Genomic DNA, 21,016 nt, shown 5'->3' on the forward strand with positions numbered 1-21,016 from the left:
GTAAAAGGTAATCTTTGCAGCACCAACTTTCCCCTAATTATGCCTCACTGGAAAAAAAAAAAACTTGCGATACGACGCAATAAAAACGTCAGTTTGACCCAAACACAGGACACATTTACGGAATAAAAAGGAAAGAGAATTCTGCAAAATGCAAGCTATTCCCTCCAACAAAATATATATGCAAACCTGATGCATTTTTTTTACCACGAGCTCTAAAATAAGCAACTGGCACTCAAAGACTGCCACTAGAGCCACTGAACAAACTGCCGCAATATCAAAAATATTGCACAGCAAGTACAACTCCAAAGACTCCTTGCGCCATCTGGTGCGCTTTGCAACAAGAATTGAGCTGAATCGCTGAAGCAAATTATTCTCGATGAGCTCCGCTCATTGGTTCCTTCTTTCTGCACTTAAATGCTTGGCGACCTAGGTTCATCATACATACACGAAGCATGAAGACTTTGAGTGAACAAGCACAGCATTGTATACTTTTCTTACACTTCTTCCATCCCCCAATCAATGTTTCTTAAATCACCCATCCTCTCCACTAAGATTCTTATTTTGTCCTGTCCCTCGCATCCACCTTACCGCTTCTACAGTCCACTTGTTCTGCAGCGCACATCCAACAGCTGATGATGCTAATTACGCTTCCCGTGTGCACTCAAGGACCCAAAAAGTGGTAAAGAAAAACTTTTACAGCAACTGTGACAGTAGGAAGCAACCCTGTACCCCACAAAGTGACACGAGAAACCCGCAGCTCTGACAATAAAGGCTCTGTGCAGTTTTATTGTGGCAAATAAATAGCGGAACACTAGTTTTCGACGAGTCCTCTTCCGTCGGCTGAAGAGAGCTGCTCCCCCCTCGTCATCAGATGAGTGTCTCTGTGGTGCGTGGCACCACACTGTCCCCCGCACAGCACTGACTGGAAGACCGGTTGCTGCTGCCACAACACAGCGAGGCCTGCGTGCCTTTCGAGGGGTGCGACCGCCGCCGCTCGCGGGCACGCTCTTCCAACACCTGCGCAACAGGACACGACGGTCTCTCTCCATTCACACCTCTTCACTGGGTGTGCTTCCAAATTGTTTCCACAGAATGTGCGCCTTTTCAGCACACAAATCTGAAACTATTGATTGATTGGTTGAATGATTGATTGATTGTGTGGGTTGACGCACCAAAGCTACCGTATTTGTTCGAATATAAGGCGAGGTTTTTTTCCAAAATCCATAGTCTCAACAACAGAATAAATATGTATTCCGTATAAATATATAGTCTGTATATATTTCACGTACGAAATAAATATATACGGAATATATATATGGTGATTTTTTTTACTCTCCAGGCTGCACCCTCACCTTATACTCAAATAAATATGATATGGAATAAATATATATTCTGTCTCAATATATTATAATGATATATATATATATATATATATATATATAATTTCTGTACTGAGAAAATATGTACGGAGAATATATTTGGCGAAGCTCAGTTTTATATATATATATATATATATAAGGCGATTTTTCTGACTCTCTAAGCAGCACCCTTGCCTTATAATCAAATAAATATGTATTTCGTATAAACATATTACAACTATAAATATATACATTCTGTATATATTTCCCATATGGAATAAATATATATGGAGTATATATATGGTGATTTTTTTACTCTCCAAACTGCACCCTCACCTTATACTCAAATAAATATGGATGGAATAAATATATATTCTGTATAAATATATATATATATACTGCCTTATAATCGAATAAAATGGTAAACCTGGGCTATGAGGCACGCTGTAGTGAAGGGCTCTTGCGGATTAACTCAGATCGCCTGGGGATCTTTAACATGCGCTGAAATCTCAACACACGGACGTTTTCGCTTTTCGCCTCCATCAGAAAAGTGGCGACGGCGGCCAGGAATTGAACCCGCTTCCTCAAGCTCAGCAGCACAACGCCTTAGCCACTGAGCCATCGCGGTGGGGTACAAATTTGAAATGCCATCCACATTTAAAATGCACGATGGTGATTTCATTTGGTTTGCGTGTTTCTACGATACTCAGAATCTTAGTGCATAAAGCCCTACATGGCTATAGAGCTATGTCAATAGTCAGCATGGCTACGGTCATGGCTGCCACAAAACTGAAAAGCCTAGTTGCCATTACGAGTGGACTGTCCATCGGACCATAGCTGGACACGGGTCAATTTTTTCTCCAGATAAATAACAAAATGACACCTTTCAAAGTACAGCTTGTTCATACCAAGTGCTGCAATAACAAAATTTCACAAGCGATGCGATAATAGAAGTCGGGGTTATTTCTGCTTTGGCAGGAATCGCTAACAGCATAGATAATCATGAAGGTGAGTGTGTACGCACATACAGTGCGCTTCACTTACCTTGGACTGTGAATTAGAAACTAGGATTGTTGAACTTCGTGGCACCAGGAAAATTAACAAAGCTGTGCGAATATTTGAAACTTTCGAAGATCGCAGCAAATAACACAAAATTCAATTTGGCTTTGAATCGTGTGGCAATATTAAAATTTCAAATAAATTTTCGCAGCATTTTGAAGTTCGAAAACATGCATCAATGTTCTCCGCTCGTGGGGACAGGCTTTCCTGCGCTGCTATGGTGACGTGCGGCCAAACAACCAGAGAAGGCGCTTTTGGGGAGTGCCTCTGATCTGCTCGGCATTGGGTCAACTCCACCCTCATGCTTCTCCCATAGAGAAAAAAAGATTAATTTCAGCAAACTAGGAACTTGGGGACTATGCCAGCACACAGCTGGGCTTTCTTATCTAGAGGGTGTCCGTTAAGACGTCTTCGGAACTGCTACGTTATTAGAGAAAGGGGCGTCTTTCTTTCCCTATGCCTCTCCTTTCACATCCTGAAAAAGCTTGGTATGAACTGGCTCTACTGGGAAAGCTGCTGTATCGTTTTTTTATCTGGAGGAAAAAATGAACTGACCTTTGACCAGCTACAAACTGATGGATGGTCCACCTGTCGTATGTCGAGCCTTTTTGTCCGTCCGCTGAAGGTCGTGCGTCACAGAGGGGTTGGAGCAAGCTCCTAGGCCTGCCAGCCAACTCCATTGGTGGGTCTGGAAACCACCTCGCCGGCAGTTCCCAGACCCACCGATAGAGGGCGCAGTGTTCTCGCAGGAGCGAGTTCCTCTCCTCTTCCACTAGGGGAGGGAGCCTCCTGCTGCTGACTGCAACTCATTTGCGCAACTGTAGAATTTGCACTGCGACAGCACTGCTGTTCTTGGGCGAGCCTGATGTTCGAGTTAATGCAAGAGAAACACAGCTCCGCTGTTTTAGCAGATTTCACACTGGGTTTGATTTTTTCTAGCGGTTTCTTTTTTAGTTGTTAACAACAACAACAAAAAAACATCTTTCAGGGCTGGAAGGGACCTGAACGAGTTTCCGAAGACTAGTTTCTTCAAATTAGACAAGGTTGCGTTTCGTCTGCACGGCCCCTTTCCGCAACTCGCACCGTGCAGACCGGGCAGCGTCGCATACCTTGGCCATGACGGCCGCGCTGATGTAATCGGGCAGGGGTCCGTTGCCTTCCTGCTGCTGCGGGGGCGTGGTGTCCTCGGGCGACACCGAGTACACCATGGCGGTGGGCGGGAAGGTGGGCATGGGCACCCGGATCACCCGGGCCTCCGGCGGAGTGCGCTGCGCCCGACTGCCCAAATGGCTGCGCACTTTCTCCTGGAGCTCGTTGGGAAGCTGCGAAGAAGCCCACAACGCGGCATGCTCAACACCCAGCGAGAAATGTCCCTTACAGTAGAGAAAGAAACTCTCGAGGACACTTAAAGGAGCCATGAAGAGAAAATGCAAGTTGGTTTTAACCGAAAGATTTCGTGTTTTATAGTGCCCCCAGCGCTTGTCCGGATACAAACGGTGCTTTATTCACTGAGAAATTATACAATTTAGGTTAAAATTTTGATTTTCCCGCTCAATCGTGCGTTTTCGTGGCCCCAAGTGACATCACGGGAACCGACCGCTCTGCAGCCTAGAATACCTTCATTCACGCATCCGCCGTACAGGGTAGAGACACGTAACGCTGGCGCCGCCATGTTCGGTTGCTCGCTCGCCGCCAAAGCAAGTCATTGTGTCAAAACCGCGCTAAAATTATCGCCGCAACGCGGTTTACTGAAGAAGTTTGAATCATATTGTCTGTTTCGCGTTGCTAGGTCTCGTGGGAAACGAAAAGAATACCGCGTTGAGCCCGTTGGCCCAATTGCGGCGGCACGGGACCGTTCAAAGGTTGTCTCCACCCTGGTCAGCGGTGTTGGTTTGTTCCCGCGTTTCTTTACGTTCCGTAAACTAGATGGCGCCACCATACCGTGGCAAGCGTTTGGTTTGTTTTTGCCCGCATTTAAACCTGGCTTGTTTTTGTTCTGGGAGAAAATATTCGTTCCCTGAAACAGTGCTCGCTCGACAAATGGGGTCACGTAAGACACCGTTGCTTGCGTCAATCGGCCAGTGTCGTCTGAGACAACCCCAAGCCCCGTAGTGCTGTGCAGCTAAACCAAAGCATGCTGTGCGCAGTACGAACAGCAGAACGCATCAGTACTTCTATGTTTACATGTGCTTTCGTAACTTCCACTGTTTGTCCCATCATTCCTATTGCTTTGTAAAGAATGTGCCCTAAATTTAAGCGCAAATCGCTCGTTCGTCTAGTTTGTAAGTTCTACCTAATTTGCGTCTGCTTCTGCCAGCCTCCGCCAATCGCAGGGCTTAGCCCATGTGACATCACAGGTTCTGTTGCGGGAAATGAGCTGGTGGGTCGCATGACCATTCCCGTTTTTCCTAATTATGTAGCTTATTTGAGCGAAGTTTACGTTAAAAGTGGTGTCAGTATGATTCTAACGAGACAATCTTTTGAATGAACCAAACTTGTGTTTTCTCTTCATGGCTCCTTTAAGCACTTCTTATGCAAGGGTTGTGATTGCGAAAGCATTAATGTTAAATCGACCGCCTGACACACTTTGCTTCTGCCCCTCATTGACAAAGGGACTCGTCCGCTTGCCACCTGAGACACTTTGCGTAGCAATCAGCTTCTGCCTTACGCTTTCCAATGGCTTTGATCCGTCTCCTGCGCATTGCGCCGCTGCACGTTTCTGCCACCTTGTTTTAGAATTTGCAACGATGGTGGATTTCCCTACCTGTCTGCCCGCTAGTTTGGCTGTGTTCCACTCCCTTACTCCACCTGTGGTGTACTGGCCTCGATGGCAACCTTTCGCTACTGCCGAGTTTAAGCTCGTGATTTAGAATGCCTTCCAGACATGTGGGATCAGTAATAGCTTTGTGATTTCCAACACTGACACTGGCTTTTTTAACAGAGCAGCTTTTGGAGGTCGAACCTTTTCGTCCGTCTGCTGTAGGTCGTGCGTCACACAAAGTAGGAGCAGGGGGTCAAACCTGCTGGCGGCATCTATAGGTGGATTTGGGAATGACCTCACTGGCAGATTCCAGACCTACCAATAGAGGGTTCAGTGGTCTCACAGGGGCTGGGAGGGAACCTCCCACTGCTGGCGTTTAGCTACCAATTTCTTTGCGCGAACGATAGAATTTTCGTGGTGATGGCGCTGCCATCCTTGTGTGAGCACCATTTGCGTTCAAGCCGACACAAGAGACCCACAGTTCCGCAGTTTTAACAGATCTCACACTGGGTGGAACTGGGTTTAATTTTTTCTCAGTGGGACATTTAAAGCTTACGCATTAAAAAGTACACGCAAACTCATTCTTGAGGTACCTTTTGCAATTGAAGTGACTCCAACGTTACATACTCTCAATTAGCAGCACTCATTTCCTTTTTCAAAGTAGCCATAAAAAAAGAAGATTAATTCCTCAAATTTAGCTGGTGTGACTCAGGAATTTTACATCATTCACATGATTATGAGGTCCCACCATCAGTCAGAGGAAAATTTCAAGAGTCATAGCTTGCACAATATTTCTCTATGGCTATGCTTGTACACCTGACAAAATTTATGCCCGACAAGCACGCTCCCAAAGGTGCGTTAGATGCTGCCCCTCACAAGCTATTTTAGGACAACCAGCAAGCTTATCACAACTTGGCAAGTATCCCCCAACACAACTCTAAGTACAGAGTACAAGGGCAGGCGATCTGACATTGGATGCAGAAAAGCTAAGAGCAACGCTCCCCCGCCCCCCCCCCCCCTTCCTCGCAAAAAATTAAATCCATTTCACTCAATGTGAAAGCTGTCGGAAGTGCAGAGCTGTGATTTGCCATAATGGGCTCTAGCGCCATTATCCGCTCACTGCTGCCACCCAATGCAATTCAAATTTCCCGCATTCGCAGTGCCCTGCCTGAAACTGCGCCAGCGGAAGTACTGTTTTTTTTTTTTTTGTGCTTGCTTTTCCTCTCGCACATGCCAGCGTTGCACTGCCACTTTTTTTGCTTACTATTGTAAAAACCAACCCAACAAGCATTTCTAACTAAATGAACGTGGGCACTGCCGGTTTATTACGTACATTTTGCCTCAAATGTGCCTGCAGTTTTCTCTGCGCTAAAAAACGGGGAGATGTATGACAAGCGCCAGCGGTTCACGATTTCAAACGCTTATGACTATATAAACCGCTTAGCTTTCGAAGCCTTTGGGTTACGCCACGACGACGGAACGCCGTGTGGCTCTACTATATATATATAGTAGGAACCAGGAAGCGAGCTACGACGACAAGGCGAGCCCCTAAAGTGCTCTGCACTTAAAAGAGAGCATGGCTTGCAAAGGAGTGGACGTACCGCGCTGTACTTAGAGGCGACAAAGCTGGAAGGCTTGCACTGCAGCAGCTGCACCGCCACATTGCAGTCATTCCGGTACTGTTCCTGCGGAAAAAGTAATTCACGAGGCTCAAGATAGGTGCCCCTCACTCAGTACTTCTGGTTCGACGCACAGAACACTGTTCCCATTTTTTTTTTGCTAGAATACAAAAGGAAATGAACAGCATAAGTTGGCACAACATGTCAGGTGCAAAACTTGAACATGGGACGAAACAAAGCGAAATGTACAGGTGCCTTCATAAGTAATTGGAACAAGCATTTGTGAATATCACAAAACATTTGTCTTACTGGCCTTATGACAGCCGTATTTTCGCGAGTATAACCGACCCCTGCATATAAACCGCACCCCCACTTTCAGCATGCCAGAAAAAAAAAATCCTTGCGTATGGCCCGCACATTGGATACAGGAAAAACTGCACCAAAGCTACTGCTCAAGCAACACATCACACACTATGTAGACAAAAAAAGTGTGTATTTAGCAAGTAGAATAGACTGACTGAAGGCTGAAGTCACAATTCACTAATAAAATACATTTTTGTTAGAGTGCGCTCGTCCTTGTTTTTTCTTCCTTGTCCTTGTATGCTTTGCGCAATCACTGCCATGGAAGGCTTAGTCAGTGTCACTGCGTAGGATCTTCACGGCGCAACGCGCATTACCATGAAGCTACACTAAAGGAAAAACCCCGCGTATTATCCGCACCCATACTTTGCCAGTAGAATCTTCGCATTTTTGGTGCGGATTATACGCGCGAAAATATGGTACCAGTTTACAGGAAGCTTTTTCTATTAGACAGGTCTCCTTTAAACGCACACTAATGCAGCCAGGCAGTTTCCGGAAAAAGAAATTCCTGTATATTGACGAGACCGTGTTCCAATTACTTTTGATGGCACCTATACAGACAAACGCCATTTTATGACAGCGATATATTTTGTGGTCGTGTCTGTCTCAAAAATGTGCTTCTGTAATGCACACTTCTCGCTGCACCAGGAAAATACTCCTACACCCAAAACTGCCCCACCCGGATATGGCGAGAATAAACCACGGCAGGAGCTTTAACAACGCTCCCACAGCAAGCCAGTCACACATTGGCAAGGGGTACAACAAGTGGCGGGAAAGTTCACCACCACACAGAAGTCTCACATTTCCGACGTCACTTAGGGGGGACATGACTCTTAAAGGGGTCCTGAAATGCCTTCCGCCGATGCATGGATGTACATGTAACCAAATAAAGCAATGTATTAGCAATCTCCTCCTGCAAGAATTTTGTTAAAGCGATGAGTATTAGCTGAGAAATCGTAAATCAAAAACCGCGAATTATCGTCGCGCCGTATTTCCTCCTCCTTTCAACTGTTTCTTCGCTGTTGGCCTCCCCTCCCATGATGCTCCGCTCCTCAGCGGTGACGTACTTCCGCTATTGCGCTCCCACAGACTGCCGTCTGCTACGGGCCAGCTCTTTCGGCTTTTTCATCTCTGTAGACACCATGGACACAGGCTGGAAAAGCGAACGAATGACCTGGCCGCATGTGTGCGGCCTGGCCTTGCCCTTTCGCGGTGTACGTAGCTGCAGGGCTGCAGTTGGTATCGGCGGCGAACTCGCAGCCGCGTGGGGAGAATCGTGCGCTCGTTCCCTTTGGTGCACCGCGCACTGTTTATCCAAAAAGCGCGGTCTCAGATGTGGCCCCGCTGGTGCCGGGTGTTATTTTGCGGTGGTTGTAATTCCTACTACCGGCGGCATGTGAAAAAAGACATTTTCAACCGACACAGAACCCGTGCACAAAACGCGCCGGATCGGATCGCTTTATCAGCGGCGATGAACGTGAAGGCGAAGAGCAAACCAACGCTGCACTCGATCAGCGAGAACCCGTGTTCTGACAAGCTGCACCCATGTGTTGCATTCAACACTGACGGGAAAGCGTTTGTTTGCACTTGTTTGGATAGTCGTAAAATGTCCAAACACTCCGGCACTCCGCTAGCAGATCAGCCGGCGAGACATTTCGGAAAACATTTGACAGATGGCGCCGTATGCATTAGTGTGTCGCTACGCAAAACTGATGAGACGCTCTACTAAAACTCCCATCGCGGTGTCACGTAGCGGGACGCAAAAATTTAGCGTTTAGCGTATGCAAAGGCCACAAACGCTGTACTAAAACTCTATTAGCAGCAAAATAGCGTGCATATGTGAAACCGCTTGCGTTTACAAAGCTGCACGCCGAGCGCGTACATTTCAAACCTAGTGACATCGTTTAAATACACTGGCAAGCACAGTGTAACGTAGTCAGATATCAACCGTATGCTCAGGCGACAAGCAAGAGCTTGTTTTATGTGGGGCGGAGATTGCGCATAAAGGCCCGTTCGCACTTGCAACAAAAGCGAGTGAGAGCGGCAGGAATTCCGTCGCTTTGTCGCGCGACGATCGTTTTTGTCGAATGGTCGGGACAAATTTTGGTTGCGCGACAGAATTCCCGTCGCTTTCGCTCGCTTTCGTCGCAAGCGGGAATGGAAAGTTCTGCCGCGCTGCCGTCTGCTACGCAGCTCGGAGGTAACCGCGCGATCTGCTCGGGCCGGATGAACGCGCACACTCCCGCACGGCAGCGCCCCAAGCGGCAGACGGCCGCGTACATCGCTCCCGGCGCCCGCCTGGAGCCCGCCCTCGGCACACTAGCCAGTATATTTCAGGCACTATAATGGAGGAAAGATTTTTTGCTTCCGATGAACCTAGTTCTTTGCCCCTGTGTTTTTAAATACTTGAAGTGGTTAGCACGTCGTCCTCACGCAGCTCTGTATCGTCGTAGCATCGCTGATTGTCCGAACGAAGCTTGCAGCTAAGCCAATGCAGCGACCGAAGCTGTGTGTGTGTGTGTGTGCATCGCCTCCTGTGTGTTGTGGACGCGTTCGTTTCGCGATGAAATGCGACATTGTACTTCTGCGGGTGGATAGTGCTTCCCATGGTCTGGAATATCTTTCTCGAACGACGTACCACTCAACCTCGCATGGGGTATGTGCAGTGTGCCTGGCTAAAAGCCTTCTCGCTCGCGCGCCAGAGTTGTGACTTGCTGCTCGTCCCCGCAAACCGGGTGTGAGGTGAGTGCCGTATTTACGACGGGCAGGAGGAGGCAACTCATCGTCTGTCAATCGCGGTTCAGACTTGCAACGCATGTTGTGACGTTGCGTTCGTTCGAAACGCATCTCTGGATTGTTTTGAAGTTGAATAAAATGTACGCGTCAAACCCGGGCATTCGGCTCAGGGCGTTCTCTGCGATTGCACCAAAGAAGTGCCACGGGACTTTCTTTATGGTACGTACTCACGTAAGATAAAATCCACGTCGTGTTATGGCCGTGTTGCATTCAATACAAACGGTTAAGTGTTTGTTTACACTTGTTTCGTTTGTCGTAAAATGTCAAAGCACTCCGGCACTCCGCTGGCAGATCAGCCGGCGAGCCGACGCTGAGCAGACGACTCATCTCTTTGCCGGAAGTGCGTGAAAAAGCCGCCCAATAGCAGGATGTCTAGCTCATGACGAACATCTGGGAATCGATGATGTAGACATGTGAAGATGGCGGCGTCCAAAAACACGAAGGAAAGGGTGAGAAAAAAGCGACAAACTTTGCAACAAAAGTGTGAGCTTTCCGCTGCGCGTAAAAGAGTAATACTTGGCACAGGTGACGTTGGCGACCCAATCTAGCGATTGCGCTAGTTCATTTAGTGTGCTCAAAATGCCTTTCAGGGCCCCTTTAAAACAATTTCTTGCCATTATTTCTAGAGTAAGACAATTAGTTCCCAAGATAATTCAATTAGAGATAATTTACCACTTTTGGAGGAACAATAGACTGAACAGTGTTAGCCATAAAACTGTAATCTTTATATTTACCAATACTATGAAGCCTGGTGAGTGCAATAAGAGAAGCGGTTTTGTTGATGCACCGCTCGGAACTTATTCTCCAGCTCGTTAAACTTTGGTGGCACCAGTTGCAAGGAACCATTTCGAGTGCCCATTTCAAACACCAAAGTGTAATGAGCTGTAAAATTTGTTCCAAGCGGTGCATCAAAAAACCGATTCCTTATTGCAGTCACCAGAGTTCATAGTATTGCAAAATATAAAGATTACAGATTAATGACTACCACTGTTTCATCTATTCTCTAATTATCTTGGGAACTGCTTGACTGACTCAAAAAATAATGGCATACAGTAAAACCTCGTTAAAAGGCACACTGTTGCAGGAGACACTTGGTTATATGAGACATTTGAATGAAGACGGTTTGGTTGATTTTCCTATGTCTGCCATGTTAGCAACATTGCATACAAGAGACCTTGGTTACAAAAGACACGTTTCTTGGGTCCCTTGTGATGAGGTTCTACTGTATTTCAAATCGGTGGGGGAAAAGCAGCAATACTGGCAAGTTTCACAGAGTTTACATAAAAATTAAAATAAATCGTTTTAAGAGCCATGTCCCCTTTTAAATGTGTTGTCGGATGTCAAGAGCATATACAAAGCGTCACGCACGTTCTCTTCGCGTAGCTGGGCCAGGGCCAGCTGGGCGTCCACTAGCCGCGAGGTCAGCTCCTGGACGTCACGGCTCAAGGCATTCTTCTCCGTCTCGCACCGATCCACCACTCGCAGGAGCTTGTCTTCCAGGCCTTGGTTCACCTGGGTACACCACACAGAGAGAGTAAGAGAGAAAGAGAAAATGCAGAAAGTCCCCAGTGAGAATTGCCGAATGAATGCGTGATCCGCTCCGCCATACACCGATCGCCTTTACAGTCGGCTTTACTGCCGAACAGAAATGCGTTGTTGGAAAAGCATTATCCCAGGTGTCATACACCGTATTTTTGTGCGTATAACCCGCCTGCACCCCCACTTGCACCCCCACCCCCACTTGCAGCCCGCCGGAAAAAAAAAAAAAAAATCATCGCGCATTGCCCGCACATTGGATGCAAGAGAGGCTGCACCAAAGCTACTGCTCACGCAACACATCACGTACTGTGTAGACAGAAAAAGCGTATATTTAGCAAGTAGAATAATACACTGACTGCAAGGCGAAAGTCACAATTCACTCAGTGTCGCTGCTCTCGCTAGAGCCATCACTTGAGCAGCAGTCCTCACTGTTGTAGACAAGGTCATGTTCGGTTCCAATCATGTTTTTCGTTTGTTTTTGTTTTTTTCTCATTTTCGTCCTTGTTTTTTCTTCCTTGTCCTTGTTTTGTGCAATCGATGCCATGGAAGGCTTAGTCAGTGTTACTGCGTAGGAGCTTCACAGCGGAACATGCATTGCTGTGAAGCTGCACTAAAGAAGAAACCCCACGTATTATCCGCACTCCTACCTTTCCACTGAAATTTTTGCATTTTTGGTGCGGGTTATATACAAGCAAAAACACGCTACTAATATAAGAATGCGCTAGGGCCTTCCCTTAAGAATTGATGAAAGTTGGCCTTATTGGTCCCTGCAAAGTAAACGCCTCCCCTCTCTCAGCCACTTCTCCCCTCTTGCTTCTTTCACGACGAATGCAATGGAGGCCTGGTAAATTCAGTTCAACCTTTTCTTGCTCGCACCATCCGCGTACTATCTGTTGGGATCTTTCGTTTTAGTGGTGGCTCTTTATCTCACTTCTCTCCACCCCATCCCTAACACATTTTTTTTTTTTTCATTTGGTACAACAAAAAATCACACACAGCATGTATTCTTGATTAAAAGAACGCTGGTACTCACAGTATGTACCTACTGATCACTTCAGATACGCCCAAGGTTTTCTGTGCATTGGACAATGCTGACATGTCCAAGGAATGCCACCACTTATAGTAGTTCAGGGAGGGCCTACCTATATATCCTTTATTTTCAAGCCTTCTTTCACCTGCCTTTTAGTCAGGCAGTTGAATCGAGTGACAGACAGACAGACGGGCCACAATTTCAAGAAAAGACAATATTTTGGTCCATCTGTACGTCTGCCTGTCCCTCAATTCAGATACCCAGCCAAAAGTTAAAATAATCCCCAAGTGATACATTTATATAGGCATAGCATTTCCAAACCAGTAAATCTTGTGGCGAGGTGCGTACTTGTCAATAATGTTGAGCAAAAAGAGCACATTAGGCATGTTTGAGGCAAAGCATCAATACATAATAAATACATGGCTGCTTGATTTTTGTGATAGCAAACAAGAAAATACACCTCCAAAAAAATGTTTTGACCCATAAATAAAAAATGCGCTGCGGTGCCACCTTGTGGCGGCATTCCAAGAAGTCCAACAGTAACAAAATTCCCCGCATTTCCCCGAGGGGAAGAATGTGAAAGTGCAAATGCACGAGTTGAATTTGCGCGGTTCGGTAATGTTCGCGAAAGAGAGATCACACACACACACACAACTACAAAGAAAGAAAGATGCATTTATTCACAGACACCTATTTGTGTTGTCGTTGTACTTGATTGCTAGAGCGGATCTCAGCTTTGAAATTTCGTGTCAGTACTCCTTTAAGCGGGTGCATTAGCCCTTCTCACGCCCGATTCCTGGCCAATCCCCCACGTGGGTATGTGCCATGTCAGCGGCCAGGCTGCGCGCGCCCATCTCCACGTGCGCGGACATCGCCGGTGGACGCAGGTTCAGGGTCGCTTAAGAAGTGCATTGCACTTAAAAGATTCCTATAGGTGGTGTGCGAGCAGTGGAATGCAGCAATAGTATACAATTGACATGAGCAAACCTCCACCGTGTTTATCATGAGAGGTGCAAGATAGGAACGGCACAGCGTGAGAGGTGGGCAAGAAAGAGAAGAGAGGCATTTACGCGGTGGAAGACTACCGTCACTTGACGACATATGCAGCTAAGTGGGCAGATACGCGGCCATGCAACACTTCCGATTAACGCTCTCACTCATTCGTGTCTGGAAGCACTGCAGAAGCTATGGTTATTGCCAGCATGGAGCGGCACTGCATGCTTTGCTCGTCGCAGCAGATACGCCTTTCGTTTCTGCTTTGCTTTCGGGGGTTTCTTTTTAAAGTGGCTATCGAATGCGTTCACCACTGCAACTGACGGAAAGCTGGCCAATAGCCGCTACATCGCTGTAACAATGTAATTCCAGCGGTTGAAGAATGCCAGGAGTGGTCATTTCTGGCCGAGGTACTTTGAGACCCCTTAATTAATCTAGGTACCGGACGTGTTTGTTGACTACGTTCTGCAAGCATTAAGGATTTCTACAAAAGTTGAAAAAAAAAATGTTGCAGGACCCCTTTGGGTGGATTAAGAAAGGCTGTTGTCTTCAAAAGGGCACGTCCCTCCTCCGTGAGTTGCATATAATACTATACCTTCTGCAGCTTCGACCCCTTAATCTAAGTACTGGATGTGTTTGCTGATGACGTTCTGCAAGCATTAAGGATTTCTAAAAAAAGTTGAATAAAGTGTTGCAGGGCCCTTTTAAGTGAACCAAAAGAGACGGTCATCTTCAAAAGGGCACGTCCCTCCTCCGTAAGTTGCATATAATCCTATACCTTCTGCAGCTTTGACCCCGTAATCTAACTACCGGATGTGTTTGTTGACTATGTTCTGCAAGCATTACGGATTTCTGTTGCAGGGCCCCTTTAAGTGAACCAAAAAAGATGGCCGTCTTCAAAAGGGCACATCCCTCCCCCATTAGTTGCATAGAGTAGTGTACCTTCTGCAGCTTCCGGTACCCGTCCTGCAGCCTCTGCCACCGGTCCTGGCAGGCTTCCTGGAGGCAGGGCGTGCCAGGGGGCGCAGGCTCAGGCGGCCGACCCTGCGGAGGACCCTCCAGAACCTGCAACACGACGCCAAGGGCGTGCCAGCCACAACACATGCACGCACGCACCACACATTCCGCCACGGCTCTGATCAGGCCGGCACGCAACGGGGAGGAGGGTTCCAACAGGCCGTTGCAAAGCCTAGTAACACCTCTGCTCAATCAAAGTCACGGGTCAGAGAAAAAAAGGTGACAAAGGCCAAGACTAAGGGTTAGGAAGCAGCACGCATGCACAAAACCACGGTGGTATGGGTCTGAGATTGGGGCAGCATGCTATGACAGAAAGTGCTTTGCGACATTTCGAAACCAGACGAGACGGCAATGAAACCACAGGCCTATGACAACTTACCAAAGGGGAAGAACACGCACTTAGCTTCTGCATCAGTCCTCTCAGAGACTACAACTAAAGTACGGCTACGGGCTAGACACCAGTCCAAAGAGTGTCCAAAGAGAGCCCAATGTACTCTTAACCGCTTCCAAAGAACAGCTCACTGATTTCACATCCCCCATAAGTTAAGCAGCATCGAAGTCTCCACAAGCATGCACATTAGTGTCCTAGACGTGGTAGGATCCATTACACACACCCACACACGTGCAGCAAGCAAAATGAGAAAGGGAGAGACTGTTTACACTCTTTTAATGCGAGCACATAAGTCTTTGGGACCAAAAATTGCCCAGAAAAGCATTTTTTAGGTATGTCACTTTTTCCTTAGTTTGCACAATTTTCGCTCAGAAAAGTTCGTGCTTGAACACTACTGGGTACTTATAAAAGCCGTACAGGCCCGATTTCAATGAAAAAAAATAGCATTTTTTCCATAATTTCCTCCTTTTTCATGACGAGCGATATTGCAGCAATAGGAAATTCTCGAGAAGTACATCCCAGCATGTAGAGCAGTTAGAAAGGTAACTTCTTTTGCAGCGTAAACCTGAATGTTTAAACTATCCAATATGGGAAGCAGATCCTGAATTTTGTGTTTCAGTAGTTTTTTAATTAGCATTATTTTTAATTTGTTAGCAGGAGTACTTCAAACCTAGAAGTTAGAATTGACGTAAACTTTGATGTGATTGGAAAACAAAAGAAACTGCTTCCCACATTTTATTCTCCACAGCTTCTGTTATATATTTATACCTTGTTGGTAATTTCTCGCAGATTAGTCTTTTTTCCATTGTTCTCGAGAACAATCAAGAAAGATTTTTACTTGTCTCGGAAACTAAATGCCTCACATCAAAACGTATCGGACATTTAATATCATCTAAAAAAGACTGAACAAGCCCATAAAGTTTAATGAAAATTGGTTGGAAAGCAAATAAAACTTTCTAAGATCAGTGTGCCCCTTTAATGTGAGCACTAATTCTCCAAAATCAGCACTTTCCATGGCTATGGGGCACCCGTTCACTTCATGTGCAGTCACGTGCTTGCGCTGTCTTTTGCACCTGTCACATGACATTGACGCATGCACTACGCTCTCTCCCGCCGCGGCAGGCAAAGTGCTGATTTAGCATCATGGTAATGCACTCAGCACCTACTCTGTAGACCTGGGTTTGATTCATTTACAAACTCCAAGAGACCTGGGTTCAATTACCATACGAACTACAATGTACACAAAAATTTCCAGGCTGCTACAACACCGTTTTTTTTTTCCCAATGGGACAATTACCGTATTTTCGCTGTATAAGTCGCGCTTTTTTCTGAAATTTTCGTTGGTGCGTCTTATCTACTGGTGCGAATTATGCATGGAATAAATCCGGTACGTGGCGGCCGCGTGTGGTACGCGCTCGAAAAGGTGCCTGCGTAATGCGTGATGTCAGCGCACGTTAAGAGACACAGCTCTATGGTCTAAATGAATGAGTTATTTGTTAGCGAGTCGGAGGAAGAAGGCTGCGATGGCTTTGCCTAAATGCCGTCTATAAGTACATGCCATCTGTGTGTATCAATAAACCGTTTTTGAGACATTACTTCTGTCGAGACTTTGGACGGTAGATGCACGTGTCTAGCACTGCTTACCGGGGGATGCGTTCAGAGGGGCCGGCCACCACAACCACGTACTTTCGCTGCACTTTCTAACAAACTTGTCCTCTATGAGTTTACCTGATTAACAAGTGCGTTTTGTACACCAGTGCATCTTACACACCGGTGTGACTTGAATACATTCTTTTTTTTTTTACGCAAAAGCTGTTGTTTTGGGGGGAGTGCGACTTATAGACCGGAAAATACGGTAATGCTTTCTCAATCCAGGAGCCTGATAATGGCCCGTTCTAACAAACAGTGTGCAAGAACAGGGGATAAAGTGCCTTTAGTGCATCAGTGGGAGGAGGGTTGACCAACCTGCGTCTCCATGCGCACGATGTGGCAGTCGCGCTCCAAGAGCTGACGCTTGAGGGCCTCAATCTCCTGGTGCAGATGCAGGCTGTTGCTGCCGCTCACGCAGCTCTCGCACGCGCAGCCACATTCCTGCAGAAAGGAGGGGACGCTTGCCGTTTTTCACTTCCACCAACCTTACCACTCGGCAGAACAGATGAGCTCAACCAACGCCCATCTAGCGGAAACGGCCCGTTGAAAAACGGAGTGCAAAGCCACAAGAAAGAAGGATTAACTGCGCTTACATTAGACTGATCCCTTTGCTACTAATGAGCATGGCGTCCAAAGATCATTGTCTGACACATCCTCCTCTTCATTACGATATACTCCAGCGCAACAAAATGCAACAGGGTTGTACAAAAGCTCGGGGAATAAGATGAGACCAGGGACGGAATTTTGAGCTGTGCCCATTTAAGGGACAACACTGCTCTTAAAACAACTTCCTTTAATTGTTAAGTAAACTCTGTGAAACTTGTCAGTCTTGCAGCTTTCCCCCCACTGATTTCAAATATTCCAATAATTTTTGGGTAAGTCAATTAGTTACCAAGATAATTAGAGATGATTAGTCATTTTTGGAGGAACAATAGACAAAACAGTGTTAGTCATAAAACTGTAATCTTCGTATTTCATAATGCTATGAACCCAGGTAAGTGCAATAAGAGAATTGGTTTTTACATGCACCGCTTAGAACTAATTTTACAGCTCATTAAACTTTGGTGTTTGAAATGGGCATTCGAAATGGTTCCTTCTGGTGCCACCAAAGTTTAATGAGCTGTAAAATTAGCTCCACGCGGTGCAGCAAAAAATCGATTCTCTTATTGCACTCACCAGGGTTCATAGCATTGGAAAATACAAAGATTACAGTTTTATGAGCGCTTCGTAACGCGTACTAAAAAAAAACACCGGGACACTCGTTTACGCCTCGCACTGGGTGCTTCGTGCTTATACCTCCACCCCCCAATGATTTCATATCCGTTGGCAAAAACGCCAAGGCACGAAGAATACACTTACACACTGCACGCTTCACCCCTCCCCAGGTTTCACGTTAGTGGAGATGGACTGGGATTTTTACCCTGTGCCGTCCTTTATAAAATACCAATGCCTCCGTCATTGTGGAGATCACCCGCTATGAACTGCTTTGCACAAAACCAACGTTTATGTGCAATTGGGTACGTGTCAACGCATCAGCATTCGTCACCCAGGCATTTGCGAATCAAAGGGCATTTTTCGGTTCACAACTCTCACGGTTTCGGATCACTGCTTTTTGGAATTACTCCAGCAAGAAAAATAAACTGTCCGAAAAGAAAATAGTGATGGGGATCAGGTCTTACAAGGTGGCTGTCAGACTAGATGTGCTATCGACTAGCTAACGAGCGAAAGATGTGCCTACCGCATTTAGAAAGATAAGATGGCAGATTGATTTAGAAGGAAGAAAGTCACAAAAGAGGGCAGCTGTACGTAAGAATAAAAGGTATATGTCATGGATGGTTGATGAATGCATGACATAATGCATAACAGATCTATCTACTGCTCTACTGCTTTCAAAATAGAACAGACTGCATTCATAACAGGATCAGGCACAAAATTCAAACTTGACAACTGAGCTGTAGTGCACAGGTCACTGATCCAAGTGTTACACACGACACAGCCTAGCGATTTCTTTTGCGAGTTCAGTTGACATTCGGTTTATTTGTAATAGGCTATATAAAAGCACCGTGTGTGCCCTTAAAATGTTGCGTGCTTGGTGGCTGAGACATGAATCAAGGACTGTTACAAGCAGTTCAGTAGCAGTATCCAGAGTAGGTGCGGGATACTAGCAGCAAGCAATCAAAGGCAAATAATAAGTTCTGTGATATAGCTGACATTACCAAAGCAAGTTCACCAGTTATTCTTTTTTTTTTTTGCATCAATCATTGTTCTCTACTCAGACGTTTCTCAAGGATGACGGAGCTGTCTTTGGTGACATGTGAAAGCTGCGCAAACAAAACGTAACAAGCAAGATGCCTACGCAGCTTTTTTTTTGCATACAAACGGTTGACTGAAACAGCTCCACATCGCGTATAGTTCTCAGCCCATAAGCTGCATGTTTCTTTTTAATTTCTCACTGGTGTATCTAGGCAATGCGATGAGCAAACACGATTGACCTCGTCAACTGTTAAAGAAGGTCACAAGGGCCCCCAAGCTTTCTCTTGAAATGTGAGAATGCGTAAGCATCACCTCTTGTTGAGCTGTGAAAGCACACGTGTGGCTTGGTATGTTGACGCCGCTGCCAACTGGGAAATGGCAAATTGGCCACGAGCTTCTCACAGCTGCTGCCATCATTACTGGTCAATCCGACTGAGTGGGCATGTTCGCATCGCAGCTAAATCAGGATTGGTGAATTGCCCTTGAGTTTCTGGTGACTGCTGTCATCGTCACTGGCTAATCCAGTTAAGTGGGTATGTTGTTAGGCCGGGAACCCTATTTAGGCCCCCTTTAACATTATGTGGCCTTAGCAGTGAGACTAGCGACGTGCCAGGCAACGTTAGACCACGAAGTGTAACATTAGAGATAACGCCAGGATGCCGGATACCCCCATTCGCAGCCAACAGAAATTTCAATCACATTTCGGGCTACACGCAGCCAATTAAAATTTTGATGGAATGTTTCTGGCTACACGCAGACAATAAGAATTTTTATGACAAGTTCTGGCCACAGGGTTTCAGGGACGGCACTTTTATTTCCCCTAAATGACGCTGACGCATCAAAATACAAAATACGATGATGCACTCTACTCAACGACTTTTTTCTACAGATAGCATTTATGGGGTCCTGAGGAGCCCAACTTATAGACAGGATACAGTTTAGGTGAAAGCGTTGTTTTTTCAGAGGCACTCGGTACGGGCAGTTTTTCATTTACAGTGCAGTTCGTGTGATGCAGCAACTTCATGGCACCATCAAAGGAGGTGGTTTAAGTAATCGGCAAACAGAGCAAATTTCGGCATCACTATGGCAAGGACGACTTCATCTGTGCCGTCCCAACGTTAAGTTGACACCAAGTCCTGTCCCCAACAAAGCAGTAAAACTTTCAAGCACTGTACCAGACAACCACTAGCTACCGCGCAGTGCGTTAACAATCAGCGTGCCTTAAAGTGTCAGTGAAACTGGTTGACACTGCACTAAAAAAGTTCAAGCTGGAGACGATCGTAACCCCTCATCGGGTGAGAGGTCAATCAACCTCCGGGCACGATGAACTGCGGGACAGATGTTACGTGTCACAAACCTCGACAATCTTGCGAACCACTGACGTCAGCTCACCGTTGTATCTATCGGAATCTCTACTGGGTGTAACGAATGGACTCACCTGGCAAACGCACTTCATGGTACTCATGTTCGCTACGTCATGACTCCGAGAAACCCCTCGCCACTATCCAGGCGCTGCGGCCTTCGCTCGTACAGCCTGGAAAAACAATGAATGACAGTTGGGAGAAATCAAGTACGAAGGTCCAATTCATCTGGCCCGCCGACTGTTAATTGATGAAGTCTTCAAAACGTTAGAAATAAAAAATAAACATCACTCTTGTGGTTTTGTCCCTCGAGGAGACGTATTGAATGTTTAATACCACGCCTTTGAATCCGAATGTCAAGATTTAGAGAAAGCAAAACTAAAGAATACGAACTACGCGTACACGTTCACTCTGAAGCTCTCTTCTTTTCTTACCAGCTAGGCGCTAGGGAACAAACTCCAATAATACGTTGCACGTATAAGATCGAAAGCAGCGCGATCGCGAAGACCACAATTTCGACGTGAATCCGGGGGAATTCCAGTACTTGGGAAATTTCGATCAGTTGATTGTGATGCGGGCACGGTCGGAGAGACCACGATCAAGAGCCCACCTTGGAGACGACGGCCGTGGCGTCTCGGCGGGGACAATCTGCGTCGGCCGTCCTACTTTAAAGCGGCGTGGCAACGTAGCAACGGCGCATCAGACGGATCTGCCACAAGACGAATGCGTAGAGGACCTCGTCACTTCGTTCCTTCGTGCTCATCGGCTGCTGCTGCAGCCGACCATCATCCCGCTGGCCTGTCAAGACTGTCTCGAAGTCGTTGAGCAC

General features: G+C 46.4%; 1 protein-coding gene across 3 annotated transcripts; it reads right to left on the reverse strand.

Annotated features, from left to right (window-relative positions):
• Positions 1 to 758: 758 nt before the first annotated feature.
• On the reverse strand, positions 759 to 21,005 carry LOC144142686 (tight junction-associated protein 1). 3 transcript variants are annotated; one of them, XM_077674347.1, is made up of 8 exons: positions 20,798 to 21,005; positions 20,265 to 20,360; positions 16,889 to 17,014; positions 14,458 to 14,559; positions 11,322 to 11,465; positions 6,780 to 6,863; positions 3,527 to 3,739; positions 759 to 1,017 (listed from the first exon to the last, which is right to left on the reverse strand). In XM_077674347.1, the coding sequence occupies exons 2-8, from the start codon at positions 20,289 to 20,291 to the stop codon at positions 868 to 870; spliced, it is 846 nt and encodes a 281-aa protein (XP_077530473.1). In that variant the 5' UTR covers positions 20,292 to 20,360; positions 20,798 to 21,005; the 3' UTR covers positions 759 to 867. The 3 variants fall into 3 exon arrangements, with proteins under 3 accessions (XP_077530473.1, XP_077530471.1, XP_077530472.1); XM_077674345.1 differs by having other exon boundaries at positions 14,458 to 14,580; positions 20,798 to 21,004; XM_077674346.1 differs by lacking the exon at positions 20,798 to 21,005 and adding an exon at positions 20,622 to 20,752 and having other exon boundaries at positions 14,458 to 14,580.
• Between the last annotated feature and the right edge of the window lie 11 nt (positions 21,006 to 21,016).

The sequence above is a fragment of the Haemaphysalis longicornis genome, unplaced genomic scaffold (assembly GCF_048455015.1).
Source record: "Haemaphysalis longicornis isolate Haplotype H1 unplaced genomic scaffold, Haemaphysalis longicornis Haplotype H1 scaffold_6, whole genome shotgun sequence".
NCBI classification, from domain to species: Eukaryota; Metazoa; Arthropoda; class Arachnida; order Ixodida; family Ixodidae; genus Haemaphysalis; species Haemaphysalis longicornis.